At 45.6% G+C, this 20648-nt stretch overlaps 1 protein-coding gene across 1 annotated transcript in view; it reads right to left on the reverse strand.

The window, feature by feature from the left end:
- The window catches only part of ADGRB1 (adhesion G protein-coupled receptor B1), a 138966-nt gene that overhangs the window by 39820 nt on the left and 78498 nt on the right, over positions 1–20648 (reverse strand). Inside the window, exons 13-16 of the mRNA XM_075141066.1 lie at positions 20319–20421; positions 16248–16398; positions 11925–11994; positions 3919–3985 (exon numbers count right to left, since the gene is read on the reverse strand). Coding sequence (XP_074997167.1) covers positions 3919–3985; positions 11925–11994; positions 16248–16398; positions 20319–20421 — 391 coding nt within the window. The remainder of the gene's footprint in view (positions 1–3918; positions 3986–11924; positions 11995–16247; positions 16399–20318; positions 20422–20648) is intronic.

Below are 20648 nucleotides of genomic sequence, written 5' to 3' on the forward strand. Positions count from 1 at the left end.
TAAGCTCCTCACTGTGCCTTTCTGACTGCATTCACTGTTGCCAGCTGCATCTGTTTTATAAACCTCATCCAAACCTCAGCCACCTCTGAATGTGAACACATTAGTGACACACGAGCACCACCCTCATCACGGAGGCAGAGAACTGATGGTGGAAAAAAGTGACGCTCTCCTGGTTTTGCTGTCAGTGAAACATCTGGTGTTGGTAGAATGATGTGCTAGATGCTCTTTTGTATGCAGGGCTTGCAAGGAAATGTTTAAGGCCAAATTCAGAGATGTGCAACATTACACGTTGGCTGAGAGCCTTGGGGAGTTTAATAGACCCTTGAGAGCTGGTCCTAAGAAACACCTAGTACAACACCTAGCCCAGAGGAAGGGAGATGTCTGCTCACACCAAGCCTCCATCTAATTGCCTAAATCATCCTCAAGAATGAGCAATCTTTCTGAATTTGGATTGCTGGTTTCAGCAAGACACGACCCAGCTCACTGATGTGGAGTCTACAGCTGGGAATAAATGGAAAATCTCACAAATAGCAGTTATTTATTTTCTTTTGCATCAACTGCTGGGTCCATTTCTAGAGCTCACCCTGTTATTGTTTTAAAGAAACATCACCGGCAAGTCAGACGCAGTAACTCAGCCAAGGATCAGCAGGAAATCAAACCCTAGTTATGTGCTTGGAGAGAGAGAGCACTTTCAATCCACTGATCCTTTTTCACTGTGCTGGAGGTTGGTGAGTGCAAGAGAGACTTTTCTTTAAGGTGCAGCAAGGCAGTAGGAAAGATGGGGTTGAAAAGCGGCAGGCTGGATCGCTCCTGGGGCTGGCCACAACACAGTGTGTATCCTCATTCATCTACAGCTGGGAAGATGACGAAGTACAGCTCTGCAATTGCAACTCTGCAATTGTTTTAATACATAAAAGCTATTTTATCCAGTACATTGATCATCATGATCAACATCCTGCTCTGATCCTGGCTCCGTTTCTTTACAAAGTCAGGGCTATGACATGGACATTCTTCTAAACACAGCCATTCTTAATAACACGCAGTGTAGCTTTACTTCCTTATCTCTCGGATGTTACCCAGAAACAAAGATGTATGTCTGAGATTCAGCCCTTGAGATAACCTGTACCTGATGACTGATGACTCTGTCCTGACTTCACCATGCCATGAGCCCCTCCCTGCAATAACCCATTGCCTTCAACCTGCACACAATTATCACCAGGCTGCTTCACCTGAGCTAGGTGAGTAAAACTGCTTGCAACAGCTCTGCATCTCAGCTTGCTAGGATTTTTAAGACTAAAGGTCAAATCTTTGCAGCCATTCAGTGTTAGTGGACTGACTGCAAGCTGCAAATGTTGCTGAAGCTGCAGGCCAACCATCTTAAGAATATTATTTTGAATAAAGATATTCTCCAAACCAGAGACCTTTTTCCGAAGTGGAGAATAATAAGGGAGGGTGTGGAGGAAAATGCTTACTACAGGTAATAGAAAAATCGTGTTGATAGGAAAACTGCAGTACAGAGATGCTTGAATGGCTTAGGAGGAGTGAGCACAAGTCTAGCCTGGCCAGGGCTAAGACAGAGGTAAGAAGCCCAGCTGTAACCAAGTCAGCTGGGTGCAAAGTCACTTGGGCATCTATCATACTCATCAGAGTTTTGGGTGAGAAAGAGCTCAGGCACAGAGTCAAGTCCCACCTTGATCTGTGCGCCCCTGCACAACAGCAGCTGTATTGAGTCTGGAGCAAACCTATCCTGAGAGCAGCACAGCTGCATATCCCCTGTGCAGCCCTGCAAGAGCCTGACTGTCCTTATGTTGAGCCCGGTGGACTGCCCCTCCATCGCTGACATGGTCAACCTGAAGTCAGGACAATGTACGCAGAGGACAGACAGCTGTCCAGTCTTGTGGACAGTGCACGCTTGAGAACTGTGTGTTCAACTTCTGGCTCTGCCTAAAAGCCACGATGTGAATTTGGGCAACTTCTTGAGCTTATCTGTTTCCCAGGTTCCCGTTTATAAAAAGGTTTTCAGTGCTTCTTCTTCTTCCTTTTCCTTCCCCGAGTTCCTCAGTATATATACCAACTCGGGCAGCATTCACTTCTCACTTTAGCCAGCAATGAGTCAGGTAGCCTAAGCTAGGTGTGTAGGCTCCCTCTCTAGGTGCTGAATAGAGACAGACACCCCCAGAGATGATTCACCACTTCCTAAGATCAGCTGTACGAACCACCATTTGCAGGTGTTGACCTCTCTGTAAGGACATCTCCATTTCCGGCTTCGATGGTGAGTGAAAACTGCGATGCCAAATGGAAGCAGTCTCGTGTGTTTTTTCTCACACTTTAAAAATGCTAAGGAAAGCCAAAGGATTACTTCCCTTGTTGTTGGCACAACAAAAGCAAGATGGCTTGAGGCAGCAGATTGACTCCCCCTTCTCCGGGCATTGCCAAAGCTCCCTCCCTCCTAATCACTGCTGTCTATTGAGCATTCAAGCCACTGAGCCAGAGCTATCGGCTGTTATGATGTTGGGGCAAAAAGCTAATTCAGCTGAAAGCACTAAGCCACTTAATGCTCCTGTCAATTATCCTGGCTATAAAGACAACCCTGACCCCCACCAGCTATATTACTGAAGGAAAGCCAACTATCACGTGCCTACAGAGATCTAATGACTGGTTGGCATGAACGTCTGCTTATCCCCACTCTTTGCTGATGCTCTTTGAAGGCTCAGCTATGTGTCGCAGCCCTACGCTAAAAGACCCTAACTGGTACAAGCTTTGCTTTATTATAGAGGAGGGGCAACTGCTGGCTTGTCTCTTTGTCATTGTGATGAAACGATGGCACCAAGGTGGTTTGGTGTGCAATGACAGCAGTGAAAATAGAGGCAGCAAGAACTTTTGTGTAGTTATTCTCCTGTAAGCTTGCTCCTACCCCAGTTAACCCCCCAGGCACTGCACGAAACAAAAGCCTGATCCAAAAAAGAAATTGCGAGTATCAACAACCCCATTCCTGTGGGACTCTCCCAGGGCACTTGAGCCTTAAAGGACATACAGCTCCATATGTTTTATCCATACACTGGATGAAACACTGGGCTGGAGAGAAACTGCAGACTGTCACTTACATGGGGGGGCTCAAATGTGGCATTAAACCCATCTGAAATTGCTGCAGGAGGGATTTCCTAGAGGACCAGCAGTTCTCAAATTCTTTGAACCTTGACAGTCAAGATTTCTCATGGCCAGTGAGGCTTCAACAGCAGGGAAGCTTAATGAAAGGTATGTCATCTCTTGAGTAACACCTTCAACACTTTCAAGCAGTAACTGGCCAAGACTGGCTTTGGTGCTGTGTTGGAGCCAAGGGTGAGGGGACAGTAGAACAGGCTCCCACCATGCATGAGCTGGTGGGACAGAGTTCAGGAATGCTCACTTTAACCTCTTTGAACTAGAAGCAAACATGACATTTTTAGGGTCACAAAGGACCCCCTTGGCACTGATTTGAAGACCTCCGTTTCACCTGCAAACAAGGAAGCTGCTCACATGCACTGGCCATCTGGGACAGACCAGGAATAAATGCTGGCTGTGGAGGCACAGCCTGAACTGAAAGCAACCAGTAACAGCAGTTTCTGAAGGAGTTAATGTCAGAGTTTTCCACCATCATCCTGCACTTCCATCCAGATAGGGCAAAACCAAGGTAAAGCATTAATCAGATATCTAGGGGATTCCAGAAAGGACAGAGGTGGAAGGCTGAGAGCTGAGGCATATTATATTTCAGAATCAAACCCACCCCAGATTGCTGGCTTCTAACACTTTGCTCTTTATTCCTGAAGGAGAAAGCTATTCAAAACATGAGTGGAAATAAAGAGGGGCATTCCTAAGCTGAAAAAACAAGGAAAGTGCTATAAGGAGGAAAAAAAAAAGCTTTCAGCCAAGCTTAAATACCAAAACGACAGCAGCCGCCGGTCCCACGAAGGCATAGAGAAGACCTCCCTCTAACGACAGCCAGCAGCTAGAAAATGAAGAGAGAAAAGAAAGTTACCCAGTGGCTAGCATCACCGACAGAAGCATGTTTGCTTCTTCTCTTTGCCTGCAGAGTTCATCTTGGGAGGTGATACCCCATGGCAAAAACATCTCAGACTTTAGAGCAAACAAGTTTTGCTTCCCATTTCTCCTGAACTTGCATAAAGGTTCATTTGCCTGGGGGTCTGCCTGCAGAATGGCACTGGATTGTTGACAGAGGAATGCATGCAAAATTAATGATAGTGCTCTGTTTCAGACCAGGTCCTGGAAGCAGTTGCAGTTACATCAGTTTACTGGCAAGATGATGCTCTTGTCCTACTCGCTCAGGCAAAAGAGCAGAAACAGTGGAAATTGTCCCTCGCTCATTTGCTAACCGCTATGCCTGCCGGGGGCTCAGGTCCAGGACTGCAGTACATTTCTTCTCCTGGATCCTCCTTTTGAGCTTGCTGCCATGGGGAAATTTTACAACACAGCAGCGAGGTGGGAATTCACAGCGCTCCTTAAGTGGATGCTCTTAAGGAATGAACTGAACGTGAGGTGTGTGGTGCGTCTTCTGGAAACCAGCTCGTTCCTTCTCCCTCACACCATGTAACCTGAGAAGGACTTCTTTCTCCACTTACCACATGTGGAATTTAGGCTCCTAAACTGCCTGGTGCCTACACAAACTGAGGGGGCTTTTCTGACTAAGTGCTGATGTCTGCCCTATTAGTGCCTACCACAGAGCCAGTCACTCTTGATGACATTTCTAGTCAGCAGAGATCCAACCAAAAGAGTCCAGGATGAGGCATCTACATTCAATCAGATGAATCACATCCTGATCTCCATTGACTGCCTTGACCAGATCTTCACCATCCAAGTAAGTGGTGCACCTAATCCAGATGGGGACATCACTGGGGAGATGAATCCCATCTCTCGTGTAAACAGTATGAATATGTCCCAGGTGTCCCCACAGACGTCCTACTGCACCATACATTCACATGCAGATCTCACTGCACACTGACATCCCCATGCTGACAAACTTGGTGTAAAAAAACAAGCAGAGACAGGGGAAATCTCACCCCGCTCTCATTCTCAGAGCTGAGCACCACAGGGTGTCTGGATAACCAACAGGGATCTTCAGGTTTGACTGTAACGTCAGGAAGGAAACACTTTTTCACTGTGAGAGTGACCAAGCACTGGCAAAGGATGAGCAGAGGGGTTGTGGAGTCTCCATCCTTGGAGACATTCAAAAGCAGTCTGAGCATGGTCCTGGGCAGCCAACTCTAGGTGACCCTGCTTGAGCAGCGGGGTGGTTGGACCAGACAGCCTCCAAAGGCTCCACCTCAACCAGTCTGTGACTCTGTGACAGTCATGAACAGTTACGGCAGCACTGGAGCTGAAATTTCCATTTTGTGGGGAATCCAGCAATTCAGAGCATGGACACACAAAATAGGTTCTTCAGGGCAAGAGAGGATGCAAATTTACATAGTGTCAGCAACCCCACGGCAAGTTTGCGTGCTTTGACATCGCAGTGCCCTGGAGAAAATGTGCGATGAAGTAATCCTGTTTCAGCAGTAAAGTGCCGTGCCTTTACCACAGGATAAGAGCAGGCAACCACAATGGAGCGAGGACTTTCTCAAAGCCCTTAACCCAGCTAACCCTGCAGTAATTCAGTTACGTGGTTGTACTCTCAGCAATATGGTTTCATTCTGCATCAGAAGTAAACTGATGCTGCCTTTCAGAGTCTCTAAGGAAAAAAAGCCTTCCTGGAAACAATTTTGTTGATCAGCCTCATATGTTTTTGTATCAATTCTGACTTGCAAAAAATGTAATTTTTTTGCCCGAAAACACAGAACATTCAGGAAAAGGAAAAAAAAATTGTTTCAAATTGAAAATTGAAAGCAGGACATTCTGTTTTTCTCTGAGGCCTGCATCTCGTTTATTTCTAAATTAAACCTGTAGTGTGTTAATTTAATCAATTCTGATTTCTTCCTGATAGCAAGTTGCTCTGTCTCAAACGGTCTGAGCAGCTGTAATAATAAAACGAATAATCAGCTGGGGAGGGAGGGAATAAGAATGAAGCTCTGGAGGGCTGCAGTAACTGGAGATCTCCCTAAATGCAAGGAGAGGGCAGAGGGAAGCAAGAGGGCTCCCAAATCCCAGTTCTTGCCCAGACTTTTTTCTCCATCATAATTTTGAGACCATTTTTCCCAGGGTCTCTTCCGACCAACAGCTCAGACAAAGAAAGGAGCTGACAGTCCTGCACTCCAATTAGCGATGAGGACTTGGTGCAGCGAGGGCTCTCATTTATGTCAGGTCCCTGGCAGCCCCTCTTCCCCTCTGAGCATCAGGCTTTCTGAAGGCAAGTTCACACATCACCAAACACTGGTCCTTATCCCTTCTGACTGCCTGACCTCCCTGCCACTGAGCTTAATAGAAGCGTTTCCAAGGCTGTCAGAGGTGGCGACTGACAGCAATGGAAAGGAAGAGGATATCCAAGAAGGGGAACCGACAGCAAACTTCAGCAATATATTAGTCTGGTGGAGATGTTTTTAGCCTTGTGCCTACAAGGCACAGAAATGTTTGCATTTCGCTAAGAGGTTCCTCAGTACTCGCCAAGGGATCTCTTCACAGATCTCTTAAATAAAATTACCACTGGAAGGGAGTAAGTGAACGGTTTAACAATGCTCAGCAGCTCCAGACTATTATTTCTAAGCAGTGCTTCCCCAATTGACAGCAGCTCCTGTGTTCACCACGAAAGACCTCTTCGCAACACGTCTCATCCTTTTGTGAATCTGCCACAGCAAAGACATGAGATGGATGGCTTTTGTCTTGGTCCTGAGAAGAGCTGACTTCCACTGAGACCTTCTTGACTACACCGTACAGCTCTGCCAGCAACAGATCTCACCTCGATCCTGTGTAAAATTAAGCAGCCCCAATGCAACAGCCAACATATTTATATAATTAAGACTACAGCTGGGAATTGGGGCTGTCCCACCAGTGTTAATTTAGAGGCTGCTGAGATACCTGTGGATGACAGAAGCCCTGACGCAATGACACACAAGGAGCCCTGGAAATTTGCTGCGTCCTGGCGCTGCTCTCAGAAAACTTCTTGTGGGCTCTCTTGTGGGGAAGGATGGGAGTTTCCAGCTACCGGTAGCACAACCTCAATTACTCAGTTCAAGCTTTAGGAGGCAGTTTGTCAAGCTTTAGAGGTCCAGAGTCAGTCCCTGGAGTACCGGCTAAAAGGAGAGTTATTATTCAGGCATTCAGCCTAATACAAGGAGGTGAGCAGTGGCGGGTCCTCTAGACCTCCATTATCTCTAAGACTTTCTTTGAGACTGGAACTACAGCTTGTACCCTACCCCAGCAGCTCTCCAAACAACTCCAAAATCTTTCAAATGTTGTTCAGATAAGAAAAAGGAAAAAATCCCCTTGTATTCTCCTCCCATCATTGTAGATGGAGAGTTCATAACACTCCAGAAGAAGTGTCCTGAGCAATCAAGGCATCTGAGTGAATGGCTGCTGGGGAATCGCCACTCAGAAAACAAGAGACACAGTCCAAATCCTGCAGTACATACACAATTTTTATTTTGAACCTCTCTCTCCATTCTCATCTTACCGCGCGGTGGCCCAGTCTGCCCACCTAAAGAGTAAATATTAAATATTATCTACAACCTTCCCACACTTCGCACTGTCTCTGATCTCTCTGCGTTACAGCTTGGGGACATGACCAGCCCTTCGACTGCTACCACTTCTTCATAGAATCACAGAATCATTAAGGTTGGAAAAGACCTCTAAGATCATCGAGTCCAACCATCAACCCAACACCTCCATGCTCACTAAACCATGTCCCTAAGAGCCTCATCTACACGTCTTTTAAATACCTCCATGATGGTGACTCCACCACTTCCCTGGGCAGCCTCTTCCAAGGCCTGACCACTCTTTCAGTAAAGAAATTTCTCCTAATGTCCAAACTAAACCTCCCTTGGCGCAACTTGAGGCCATTTCCTCTTGTCCTATCTCTTGTTACTTGGCAGAAGAGACCAACACCCACCTCACTACAACCTCCTTTCAGGTAGTTGTAGAGCGCGATGAGGTCTCCCCTCACCCTCCTCTTCTCCAGACTAAACAGTCCCAGTTCCCTCAGCTGCTCCCCATCAGACTTGTGCTCCAGGCCCTTCACCAGCTTCGTTGCCTTTCTCTGGACACACTCCAGCACCTCAATGTCCTTCTTGGAGTGAGGGGCCCAAAACTGAACACAGGGTTCGAGGTGCGGCCTCACCAGGGCCGAGTACAGGGGCACGACCACCTCCCTGCTCCCGCTGGCCACACTATTTCTGATACAGGCCAGGATGCCGTTGGCCTTCTTGGCCACCTGGGCACACTGCCGGCTCATGGTTTTGATGGGACAGGTCTCCATACTGCTGCTCAGTTGTGTTTTTATCATTACAGAATAGCTTCATCCCATGTACAAAAAAAAAGACAGGACAAAGCTGGGTGAAATCTTGCTTAGGGCCCAGGTAGACCACCTTGTTGAAGGTTCCTCCCTTAACCTGCTCTACTGCAGTTGGCCACCTTAGCATACGCTGCAGATGAACAGTTTCAGTCACCGTGACACAGAAACATGTTATGAATTTCAGTGTGCCTTTCACCAGCTTTGCCCTGGGAGTCTGTAACAACAAGATTAGCGCTGCAACTCTTTCAACACTTGCAGCTGTCCCCAAAATGCTCTCATAACCATGTCCCATAGATGGATGTCAGGGTTTTTTTACCACTGTGAGTGGGATGAGCAAAAAACTGATGTTGAGTGTCAAACCCTGTGCTCAGCTAAATATCAGAGCCCTGCTTTATCTTAATGCCCATCTCCACAAGAAAACCAATGGGTAATAATGCACTGCTCTTAGGATCCAGAAATTGCAGGGTTGGAAGAAGCTTTGAAAGACACTGTGAAGTACCTGTGGTTTATCATGTCAGCTCTTGTCCCCTGCTTCACAGAGAGGGACGTGTTGTGGCTAATGTCTTTCCTTCCTTCTGCAAGATGGAAACGTCGTGCCTTGAAAGTCTGCCACTGCCCATTTGAAATGCCTTGTGCATGCCCTGTACTAACTAGAGACAAAGCTAAAATAGCTCCTGAGCTCTAGCTCCAAGATTTGCAACTACCTCACACATTTCTGCAATGGCCAGAAACCAACAAATATCCTGGGATAAGCTTTGATCCAAGTCTGTATTCTGTTTATATGCCTTTAGCCTTAGACAGTGTTAAATCGAAGTCTGAACAACCTCAAGTTTTGGAGTTCAGCTCTGAAATTACTGCTATGTAATGTTGACTTTGCTCTAGAGGAGAGGTGAAACCAAGGGACTCCTCACACATAAATGTAAGAGCTTTTATGGCTTTTGAGCAGGAAAATAGGGATAAGTGTGAATGCACTGCAGTCTGTTGGGGCACCCTGCCTAGCTTGGTCCACATGAATATTTATTTCATGTTTCAAAATGCACCAATGTGCAAATGTAACTCTCGTTACAGCGATGCTCAGCACCATTTTACGCTCAGTGTCATGGCTCATGAACCCAGCATGCCATCCACCCAGCACAGCAGCGTGCACCCACTTGCCCCTCGCTGCACGGAGGCAAGGCAGGGACTGCTTAACCAGCACCCATGGGGACATCCATGCTGCTTGGGGCAGAGGTCGTGGCTTGATTGCGTGACTGCGAGTTAGCTCTGTTTAGCTCTGGCTCTCGGTAAAGCCAACAGCAGGAATTACAACAAGATGGCAGCGTTAGGAATGTCTGATGGGCTCTCTGTGGTTGAGGGGAACTGTTGCTCCTCTCACGACTTTTCTGGGACTCACCAGCTTTACCACGTACTGGGCTGCAGCGTGGAAGGGAGACGAAAGGAGGACCAAACTTGACTTGCATCCAAGGGCACCATCCATGCTGCCTGCCTCCTTGCCCAGCAGACTGGTGGCTGCCTGGGAGATGGCAGGGGATCCTGTGCTCCCAGAAGGAGCTGCAGTCCAAGTGACACCATTTCCCAGCTCTGCTGTCAGAGTGTTTATCATCAAAATAGCGGGGAGCCTTCACACCCCCGCAAGTCAAGTAGCCCTTGGATGCAAGGAGCGACAGAGTCTTTAGGGCTGAAAGGAGTCAGAGGATTAGCAGCAAAAGGAGGAGAGCTGGTGTGGTAAAGCATCCCCAGGGAATGACTGAAAGTCAGCTCAGTCTGTTGGCCACCTCGTCGGTGTGCCGATCTGAAGACAAAGCAGGAGTCCAGCAGGTTTTGTCATGCGTTGACACCCTTTTGGCTGCAGTCTGGGAGGGCTTTGCTCTGGGATGGGGAGATGTTGGCATGCAGTGGTCCAGGGCAGTGAAATAAGGTGTGCTTTCCTGTACATTCCTCCCTTCTCTGCCTAGGCTCTTTTGTGTGGTCAACGTTGACCATAAAACTCTGCGGTGGCCCTTAAGCATTAATGGGGAAGGAGCTATAGAGCTTTTTGCACCAATTCCCACCAGTCTATAAACAGGAAAGGAAGCAGAAAAATTTACGACGTCCCCCCCATTTCCCTGATGCTTGTTCGTTGTCAATTGTTCTCATGGACTTGCATGGAGTAAAGCTCCAGAAACAGCAGACTCACAGAAAAGCTAAAGGGTGTTTGGGATCTCAGTGGCACTTCTGAAAGCCTGGCTGCGGATTGTCCCCTTCTGAGTCATACAACAAGCACTCAATCCCTCTCCACCAGGACAAACTGAAGCCACGTCACTTGGGCTGGGGTAGGCAAATCAGGTCAGGTACAGCCAATGCATCCTGTTGCCAGCACAGGCTTCAGGAATTGTATCTATAGATTTGCATTTGACAAACCCACCTTCCCGAGCCCTCTGTATTGTACAGGAATTTAGACTGCAGTAATTTAGACTGCAAAGCAAACGGAGAATGCTGCTGTGCTGTTTTAATACTCTCCTGCAATCAAAATCCAAACCCTGGACCATTTGGTCGTGGGTGTGCAGAATATGGTGGGAATTGAGAAAGAGCAGGGATTCTATGTGGCATTTTCTCAGTGGACCTATCAAACCCTCATCTGTTGCTGGCCACATCTCCAGCTTTTGTCTTAAACATTGTTCATTTGGGATGCAAACCACTGGCCAGGAAGGCTCTGGATAATGATGCGCTGCAGTAGGGAAGGGCCTGATTTATCGCTACATAAAATATTATCCTTTGGCTGCCACTACGCATAAAATTTCTAAGCTATCTTTTTCACAGCACAGTGAAAAAATAACAGTTTCTTTTTTTTTTAAGTTGTACTAATGCTCAGCTCTGAGTGATTCCAGCCTTGCCTTAATGTATTTTTTACCTCTGCACAGTCTTATTCTGTTATTGCTACCCTATCTTCCTTCCCCCATTACATGCAAATAAAAGACTCCTAAAGGTAAATCTTGTGGAATTTGGAAAACAGGCAAATTCAGATTGCTTTCAAAAACTTGGTTTGAAAAACTCATGCTCATTCTGGTGCCTAAAACTGAGCCGAGGCATTTTGAAAACCTGGGACCAATCAAGCAAACCATTAAATAGATAAACACAAAAGCTACTTTTAATTTTTAAACATCCTAAACTTCAAATTTTCCACATTTCCCCCTAAAAAATAAATTGAAAAAATCTCTAAGTAGGAGCTACTTAGATCAAACCGGTGTCATATATGCAACAGTTAAATCTAACTAGTCCCTATGAACCTGTTTTTAAAGGAATACACAAACCACCTCGGCCAGCTGATGGCTTGAGGAGGCAGGGAGGTCGGATGGCTCCTTCCTCTCCCATCATCCCTGTTTCCCTCTGCCATGGGCAGCACACCAGAATTTAGCTCCTACTCTGGCTCCTGAGGGTCAGTGACTGGATTTTGACAAAAAGGATGGAGGGTGAGACAGGAAGAAAAAGGAAGAAGAGCTCCTTTACTCACTAGTTCACGGTGCCGTACCCCTTGGCTTTAGTAAATCCCACAGAAATGGCAACCACCAAGGCGGGGAGCCCTATGGAAATGAAACAAGAGAAAATTGGTCATTTAAGCATATGTGCAGCTCTTCTCTCACTCAATCGCATAATATACCCCATTCTTCCCAGTGTTATTCCAGCACCATCTGTCCCAGCCTGGGTCTTTGGCAGAGACTGAATTCAGGACCTTCAGAGCCAAAAATATGAACCCTTGTTACCTCTGCTAATGAAGTAAATGCCATCAGCTGTAATCAGCTCATATCCTGCTGTGGTCTCAGCAGTTGTGCGGGGACTGACAGTACATGCAGATGCATAAAATGTGTTTATTTTAATCTTGGGTATACAGGCTGGCCAGGAATATATAAGGGTGTCTCCTGAAGGTGGAATATTCAGCCACAACCCAACTCAAAGAAGCTACCAAGGAGGAGATTAAGGGCTATGTTTGCTCTTAACATAATGTATGATGAACAACCCAGGTTCAAATCTTGCCCCAAATGAGACAGGAAAGGAAACGGAAACTGAGTTCTCCCTATCCCAAACAGGTCCCCTAAGTGCTGGGCCATGACCTATAATAGAGCAGGTCCCTCTGAACAACAATGGAAAAGAGCATCAGAACATCAGGTCTTTCTGCAAACCAGGTCTTTCTGCAGACCTGTTCCCTGTGTCCAGAAGAGGAATAAACTAAGAGAAACCAGCTGCCCCCGAGAAGACACACTTCATTACGAGTGCTGCAAGGGATGAGCAAGTTAGTCTGTGGCTGGGATGCCACGATTTACAAAGTACAATTTATCTTCAGAGTGTCATGAGCTAACAGTGCCAGCACGGGATGTCATTTCAGGTGCATAAGGGGGTGAAGCTATGGCCTTGATCTTACTGCTACAAGCTCCCATAAAATTAGAGCAAGGAGTATGAAGAAAACCTGCTGGTTAATGAGCAACCTGCTGGTTATTGGCCTTAAACTCATTAAAAGTTCTGAAATTGTTGGGTCCTTAACGCCTAGGCACAATCAGAACTAGCAAAAGACACTACATCTTGCTAATAGTCTTCTGATCCTTCTTATCCCTGCCACAATAAACTGCTCAAGGATCTACGGAGAAGATTGGGTACTTTTCTGGTTCATTAGCCCCAGCCCAGCTCTCCCCTTTCCCTAAAGAAATGCCTGGATATCGGCTAGTAACATCTGGTTCTTCAGCTACGGAGGTCTCCATGTGGCTTTTTATAGCCCTCCTCCTTGTGACATGATGAATTAAGCTGTCTCAATGCTAAAGATGGGCAAATCCCATTAAGAATTAGCAGGATCAGTAGCCAGCTAGGATTAGTGCTTCTTGACAAGACCCTAATTCGTGTGCTGTAGAGGTCATGGCAGGTGGCTGCAGAAGACACTGTAGATCAAAGGGATGTGCAGACACAGCATCCAAACAATAACCCTGCTGGTAATGTGGTCACTCAACAATCCAAATCATCGCAAGATTGATTAATAGTGAGGGTCTGCAGCCAGCTGAGGGGTATAAAGCCAAGTTGGCTGGAATTTACAGCATTTGAGAGCTATCATAAAGGGAAGTGTTTTTCTTCCCATATGAGATTTCCAAGCACAGCTCACATTTGATCAGTCCAAACCCAACAGGCAGTGGGTTTAAAAGATCTTTTTTTTTATCTTTTCTTTTTTTTTTTCTTTTCTTTTTTTTTCTTAATTGACTGTTGCTCCCCTTGCTGAGCCTCCTTCACACCTCATCTGGATATATCCTGGGTGCTGTCTTCACTACGATGCCATCAATATGGCATCCCATGGCAAGCACACCAAGCAACCACATGTGAAAGGACTTTTCGGGAGTACAGCTTGATGCAAGAAGCCCTGTGAAAGAGGAAAGTTGGCTTAGACTCTGCCAAAAATAGCAACTTGTTCTTCGCAAAGTTCTTCTCTAAGACGTGATAATTATGCAGAAATACAGACTCAGGCTGTGAACTCGTCAGCTTACAGGGACTGGCTTGTTCCGAGCCTGGGTAGGAGCCCCAGTTTGTGCTGGAAATGGAGCTGTCACAAGCAGCATTCACCGAAGGTGGTAGCTACGCCGTGGTAGCTAAGCCAAAGAGCATTGTAATGAGGGGTGCTGTACTCTTCCGCCTTGGGAAAGCTGTTAACTGTCTAATCGCAGTTACATATGATTAGATTGGAAAAAAAAAAAAACCACAACTTTTAAACTATTTTTGACTATTTGAAAGAAAGTTGTTTCGAACTGGTCTGTTCCATATACTGTGTGTGGTTTGTATCAGCCTTCTAGGCAGTCACTCATGCTACATAGTCGCTGGTAAGGTTTTGGGGGCTTTCTGCAGAAAGTGAATTTTACATTCACATTTCCAAATAAATGTGTCAGAAACCTGTTTTGAAGAGTTTTGTACTGCCAGGTGAGAGGAGAATCAGGTCACGTGTTCGTCATGTCCCACTAGAGAAGGTTGTTTGCTAATAACTACCAAGAACCATAACTGCTATGAACAACTGAAGACCTACTCAGAGCCTGAGCTATGACAGCATTAAAAATCCAGTTGTGGCAACTATGACGCGGTTGTAAAAAGACTGACAAAATTATTTCTTCTTTACTGGGGCTAAATATAATGACTGAATTGTTTTTAGGGAACAGTTTGTCTGTCTGTTCTAAATAATAATAAAAAAAAATTCTAATTGCTAAAAATTCTTTTCTGGAAAGGCAAAGTTGCATACCCAAGAGGAGAACAAAAAAACAGGGAATAAACCTCACTGTTGATGAAAACCACTGTAGCTTCAATGAGCTACAGCTGACAGCAGCTGAGAACTTGGCAAAGACGTCTAGAACAAGGGCTTAGAGAAATGCTAATATGCAAAGGGGGAAAAGGGGGAGAATCAGCCCATGACAAAGTGAATTGTGCTAATTATTTCAGATTATGCTCTTTAAAACATATTTTCGGCCTCTTTCCTCTTAGAAGTGCCATTAATCCCAGCTCTACAGCTGAAGTCTAGCAGGATGCTAAATATCGGAAATTCCCCTGCTGCCTTAACAGGCAAGAGGGTTCTTCATTCCTTGTCCTAACCTATTTCAAATGGTTATTATGCATCATTTATCACCCAGTGCATCCTAGCTCAGAGATGACTACATTTTACTAGCAGTGCAAATTATGCTTCTACACATGTAGGGTGTTTTTTTTTTTTTATCTGTACAGACTACAAATGTGAATGTCGCTTATCCAAAATTCCCTTGGCTAACACGCCCATCTGTCCCAGCTTTTACAAATCAGAAAAATCCCTTTTTATTACCTAGAAAAGCTATTAGTCTGTTGCATTTGATATCCCTGATGTTCCTTGAGTCACAGAGTGTTTGTGTATAACCATATGCATGAACACACACAGGCGTATGCAGCCTGTGCTTTGAACGTATGTGGCTACGCTCCTGCTACACGGAAACACTGTATTTCAAGAAAACAACTTATTTTCTATCGTAAGCAAAAGCTAGGAGGGAAAACTTCAAGGGATGCAGGTGCTGGAACGAGGATGGGTCTTGATGTGCCAGAATAAATCACATCAAGGTGCTTCGTAAGCATCAGAAATATCTTGCCTGCGGTGAAACGCTAGACTTCAGTAGTAAAATGAGACACTAATACAGCTCAGACACACAACGCTTTCTCTCTCCCTTTCTTTTTTTTGCCTGCTCGCTTTTGAGCAACTTTTTATTCAGTTGCTCCTTTCAAACACACATTTGTTATTGCTTTGAAAGCCCAGGTTATGGGTTTGTGTTTGTTTTCTACTACAGAATGCATCATTTAAGGCTATTAAATTAAACATACGGAAGAGGCAGAGGGAGAAAAATTAGTTACAAGCATCTGCACCAGTCTCATAGTTTATTTGTCTACGAAAGGCCCTGCTGCCATGGAGACGGGATTTCGGAGCTTGCTTCACTCCGGGTTGCACATGGAAGGAGACAGCGAGAGAGAGAAAAAGATAAAGCAAGAAAGAGACCCAAACCCAAGAGAAACCACCCCAGCACACCCTTTGAAAACTCAACCCCTCTTGACTCATCTATTTTGTGTGATCCTTGGGGGCACTGGGCAGCAGACAGGACTTATGGCTCTGGCTTATGCTATTTTTAACCATCTCAGCCCTTCTTGACATCCCCAAAAGGGTTGCAAGCATCCTCTGCTAAGCCTTCTGCAGAGCATCAGTCCCTCTTGTAGCCCGGACCCTTTCTGCTCTGCATCCTGGGGAGGGGACAACACTTCCCCCCCACACCCCAAGGGAGCTGCTCCGCAGACTCAGGATCCTCACCCCATCCAAGACACAAGAAGCGCTTGCGGATGATGCGGTTCCGTAACCGGCCCGTCACGGCCATGTAGGACTGCCAAGCCTCGGTCAGCACCCAGCAGAAAGAGGAGAGGAAGAAGAAGTGCAAGAAAGCCGCCACCAGCGTGCATATCACCTGGAGAGAGGAGGAAAGGAGGACACGTGAGAGGAGCAGCAGGCGGAGAGAGCAACGCGTAGGAGAGCAGAAGACGCAGGGAGATGCTTCCAAACCAGGCTCTGGAAGGCAAGGTCATGGAGATCAGGACATGAAAAGACATTTTAGGAGGAGGCAGTCTCCCCCACAAGCTTTGACCTAGCAAAGGACCAAAGCATTCACTTCAAATTTAAGTACTGCATGGAAATTGGCTACTCTTAGGCGTGAGCTCTAAGATAAGCCCACGGTTAACACTTTTGCCGAAGTCTGAGCCCGCAACCCATCCTGGTGCTTTCTTGGCTTCAGCAAGTTATATTTATTTTCCAAATGATCAAAACCATTGCCACGATACTTTCGAGGAGGACGGAGCCGTTAGTAAGCCGTGCACTAATCTCAGCTCAAAAGGTTTGCAAAGCACCACGTCGCTGGCAGCCGAGCCGCAGAAATGAAATCAGAGAAAGGCAATTTAGATGGTGTCTCTGCCAGGGAAGGGTCGCTGAGTGAAAGAGTTAAGCCGTGAGAGCTGGGTGAAACCACGGCTGCCAGGGACTGGTAAGAACTGCAAACATGAGAGGTGCAGAGTTGTCCAAGAGCATATAACTACTAGCAGACAAGAAAAAAACAGAAAGGAAAAAAAAAAAAAAAAGAAGCTACATTGAAAGGAATTTCATAATGGTGAGCTCTACTACTCGGTGGGGAAACCTCTCAAGGGAAATGCAGGGAGCTTAAGCCATTTAAAATTAAACTGGGGAAAGTACTAGCAAATGCATTATGAAGAGCAATCCTGTAGTGCCAGGGAGATGGACTGGAAAGCTGACAAGCTCGTCTTTGTTTTTAACTCAGCAAGGCCAAATCTTTCACTGGTGCAAATTGGTGCCGCTCTGTTTAACTCTGTCAGAGCTGTGCTTAATTTCCACCATCTGCGAGTCGGAAACCGTGAATCAACGTACTCAAGAAGAAAATGATGGAAAGAAACTCCAGTGGCTCCCAGGGAGAAGGGAGAACTAGACTTTAAAAGTGACTCTGGATGAAAAAAATGGCTTAAGGCATTCAGGGCAGAGGGAGGGGGAGGTTTATAATGAAGAATTTCTCTGCTTTGACTTATATCAGCAAACATGGACTTTGGGTTTACGGTCAATGAACCTTCCTCTTTTTTCATCCACCAGCATCTTTTAACACAGAGCTCTCATGCACGGAGTGTCTTTTATCATGATTTTATCGGCTTGCTCTCGATTCATACACCGGCACAAACCGACGTTATCAGAGGTTGTGAATAAAAGTAAGACTGTGTGTTCTTTGAGTCAGGAACTGCCTTTTTGTTCCATATTTGTATTTGACACCAAAACCCTTGGTATTCTGCCTATAAACGGATTCTGGATGACAGTTCAGTACAAATAACCCAGCTCAATATGATAATTTCAAGTAATTTTCACATTTTAAAAAAAATCCTAAAAAGGTGGTTGCTATTCATAAGCTTACATAAAAAAGTTACAAACACAGGATGCTTTCTGGAATGTATTTTAAGAGACTGTTATTTTAGAACTTTTTTTTTTTTGCTAACATCACATACGACACTGTTCATTTTACCATTTTGATTTTGTTCTGCACCAACACGGTTCTGTCCAGTTTGCCGGCAGTTTGTAAAGGGGAGAGAAAAACTTTGCTTTCCAATTTTACACCAGAGATATACATTTCTGGGGTATTTTTTTCTACATCAGGTAGTTTCGATAGAAAGGGAAGGAGAAGAGAGGAGGGGAGCACAACAGATATATGCACATCTCAGTTGGGCCAGTATAAACCCATTGCCTCAACTGAAACCAGGCTGTGAACTTGGCCAGCTGATGGGCATATTTACTTCTGCTACCTCTGCTGCAGGTTTTTCCTTCCTTGTAAGGGAAAAAAGTCTCCGTGAAGGCCTAAGCACAGGGATATGATGTCCCTGCTGCAGAAAGATCTAGCAGAGCTTGTCAGGCTGTCAAGGCCATTAGTCCTCGTTTTCCTTTAAGAGGAGAAACCTGTTTCCTTGCAGCACGTAGCCATGCCTTTGAGATATGGCCAGTTCATGCAGCATTCATTTCTTTTGTATCATGTTATTGCTGACTGTAATTTTTTAGCCTTTTCCCAGGCCTTTCATCTTCAAAAAGCTTAGCAAATCCAGGCGTGGAATCTTGCCTTTGAGGTTACAGGGATGGAAATCAAGGGAGAATTTGGCATTTCCAGGGAAACTAATACTGTAGAAATTCTCCCAGAGTAACTGCAATTATAAATCAATCACCAACATTTTAAGACGCTCCATTATCAATAATTGAATGTGAACAAAATCCTAATTTACACTCCTTCGTCTCTTCTCTGTATAGTTTTCTCTCTCTGTTCCCTGCCAGAGACTGTTTACTAGATGGCTGAGCGGAAATCCAAGAATAACCTTTCTATTTATGGTGTTTCATGCATATGTATGTGCAAAGAGCTAATCTGCCTCATGCAATCGCAGCCGGGAGCTTTGAATCCCCACTAACAGCTCTGACTGTGAACACCCAGAGTAATGTGAGAAAAAGCACGAGGGAGAACCTGGGCCCACAACTGTGCTCCGAAGGTGGTGGGAGAGGGTGAAGAAGAATAACCAAAGAGGAGGTCTAGCCATGGTTTGCCATGTTGAGCACCCCTCAATATTTCTTTCTATGGAAAGAAGCTCCTAGCACACACTTGGGGTTGCAGACAATGCACTCAGGGAAAGTGAGAGCTTAGCTCACCCTTTCTTCACCTCTTGCCAGCCACGTTGGCCATGAAAGACAGCTCTGCTTTGCACAGTTAGTTTCTGAAGGGCATTTGTTTAATAGGACCAGGGCTGGCTGGCTGCATGTCTCCGCACCATATGACTCAAGCAGCTATAAAGCTTTCCCTAAAACAACTACCCCTAACCCGAAGGGTCCTCCATAGAAACGAGTCTCTGTGTTTCATTAAACCCTGGGGCTTCTCTGCAGAAATGCTTCCAAAAATGGCAGCATGCTCTAGCTGTCAAAGTAGAAGCTCAAAAAAACTGGCTAGTGTTAATTAAAAACTAAATTTTGACTTCTGATTGCGACTTTGGCAGCAGCAGTAGTGGAGGACACTTCTTGCCTCACTTTTCTGCTTAGCAGAGTTAGGATGGTTGGAGCACTCAGGGAGACGGAAAAATGTACAACAGGAAAATACTAATGATGAGCAGTGATTTGTTATGCCAGACACCAATGGGGAAACTGAAAGTACTTTAGCTGAAGAAAAGTCACACAGGCAACATGCGCCTCTCCAGCTGGGTCTGTCACGTGAGAAGGCATGTACGTGCAACCAGTGCACACAGCTTGAAAATCCACTTTATGTCTTGCCTTTACTGCTCCAGTTGCAGTGTGTCCCTCGTGGCCCCCGGGTCTGCACTGTGCACAGCGCGTCTGGCAACGTTTCCTACCCCCAAAAAAGGTAGTTTTTGTGGCTGTGTTCCTTAACATCTGCCAAGCACTTTAAGCTCAGAGTATAAAAGTTGCTGGAGAAATAAATGTGAAGCTGAGGTGTTGGTGTTTTGTTTTTTTTTTTTTAAAGCCTTTTCTCAATCTGTCTTTCTTTGTAATTTTTGGAAAATAAAATGGTTAAAGCCTTGCAAATAACCATCTTTCTTCACTGTGCCATGTGCCAGCTACTCTAGGCAGATATTCAAAAATATCACATTGGTTTTAATCAAAGCCCTGAGGATGGTGACAAATTATCAAAGAGAGAGCGAGAGAGAAAATTGAAATCTGCCATTTAGTCATGTCTTTGACATGTTGCTAATTAACAGATGGAGGAAAAATGAGGAAACACTGCCTGAATGGATCATTTCAGTGCTAAATCAGGGGAAAAGCAAACAAACAAACAAAGCCCAACTGATCTCCTACCTTATTCCGGGTCTGGGTCTGTCCGATCAGGATGAGAGCGTTGGAGGAGATGATGGATAGGCAGAAGTTGATAAGAATGACAGAGCGCTCTGAGCGAATATACCTGCAGCAAGAGAAGAGGGGGAGGGAGATCCACCCTGTTACAACTTCATTAAGTTACCTTGGAAAAGCATCAACCAGGTGCAGGTTGCACTGGGCCAGGCTCTACAGAAGGCCATGGTAAGAGATTGCCCATTTCCTGCAGATCTTATATGTAAAACAGACAAGACCAAGGGAAAAAGGGAGGGGGAAGAGCTCAGCCCCCAGATCTCTCCAACCTCCCCCATCAAT

This window comes from Calonectris borealis, chromosome 2 (genome assembly GCF_964195595.1).
Source record: "Calonectris borealis chromosome 2, bCalBor7.hap1.2, whole genome shotgun sequence".
NCBI lineage: Eukaryota > Metazoa > Chordata > Aves > Procellariiformes > Procellariidae > Calonectris > Calonectris borealis.